This window comes from Penaeus monodon, chromosome 31, assembly GCF_015228065.2.
Source record: "Penaeus monodon isolate SGIC_2016 chromosome 31, NSTDA_Pmon_1, whole genome shotgun sequence".
NCBI lineage: Eukaryota > Metazoa > Arthropoda > Malacostraca > Decapoda > Penaeidae > Penaeus > Penaeus monodon.
In genome coordinates, this window is record NC_051416.1 from 240,392 (window position 1) to 241,098 (window position 707).

Below are 707 nucleotides of genomic sequence, written 5' to 3' on the forward strand. Positions count from 1 at the left end.
TTTTTCAGCCACACCTCAAAGCTGTGTGAAATTAACACAATTAAAACATCATTTCAACAAAGGCAACAAAGAAAATGCCAGTATTGAGAAACCAGAGTCATCACTTACGTTGTCCTCTGACATCCCCTGCCGCCTCCATCCAATACCTGCCACAAAGGCCATGACTAGACATCCAAGAGCTCCAGCTCCTCCAAACTGCGCCTGTAAACACTATAAATGTTACATTTACTCATCAATATGGGGGGGAGTCCCGTCACTGCCGTGCTTACACCCTATGTAACAAAATATATAATATAATATAAAGTACTTCCCCAATAATGTGCAGCAAAATCTATATATTTATCATATTCGAAATGTTCTGATATTTAGGACTCCTAGTATATGTATGATATAATGAACCATTGATGCAAGTAGTATATAAGTAGCCTGTTAGTGTCAGAGAAAGAGTAAATGGAATAAATTTTAATTTATAGAGTTTTCTTTTCATTTTTTCTTTTTTTCTGTTTGTATTTCTGACCTTTGTATGATGATCAAGTTAGAATTTGCTGCACTGGTGCCCTACATTTACAGAATAAAAGTGAGGAAGAAAATTTCAAAATCTAATCTAATCCCAATGGAATTACTCTTCAAGCATTCTTTACAAAATCAACTACATTTTTCTTGAAATAAAAACTATTGTTTTAGCACAATCTACATATTCACATGCT

At 34.2% G+C, this 707-nt stretch overlaps 1 protein-coding gene across 1 annotated transcript in view; it reads right to left on the reverse strand.

Moving 5' to 3' along the window:
* Nucleotides 1-707, reverse strand: part of LOC119592868 (sodium/hydrogen exchanger 9B2-like) — a gene marked incomplete in the record, with an annotated part of 77,067 nt that overhangs the window by 46,466 nt on the left and 29,894 nt on the right. The window contains 1 exon segment of the mRNA XM_037941763.1: nt 109-201. Within this exon segment, the coding sequence (XP_037797691.1) occupies nt 109-201 (93 nt within the window).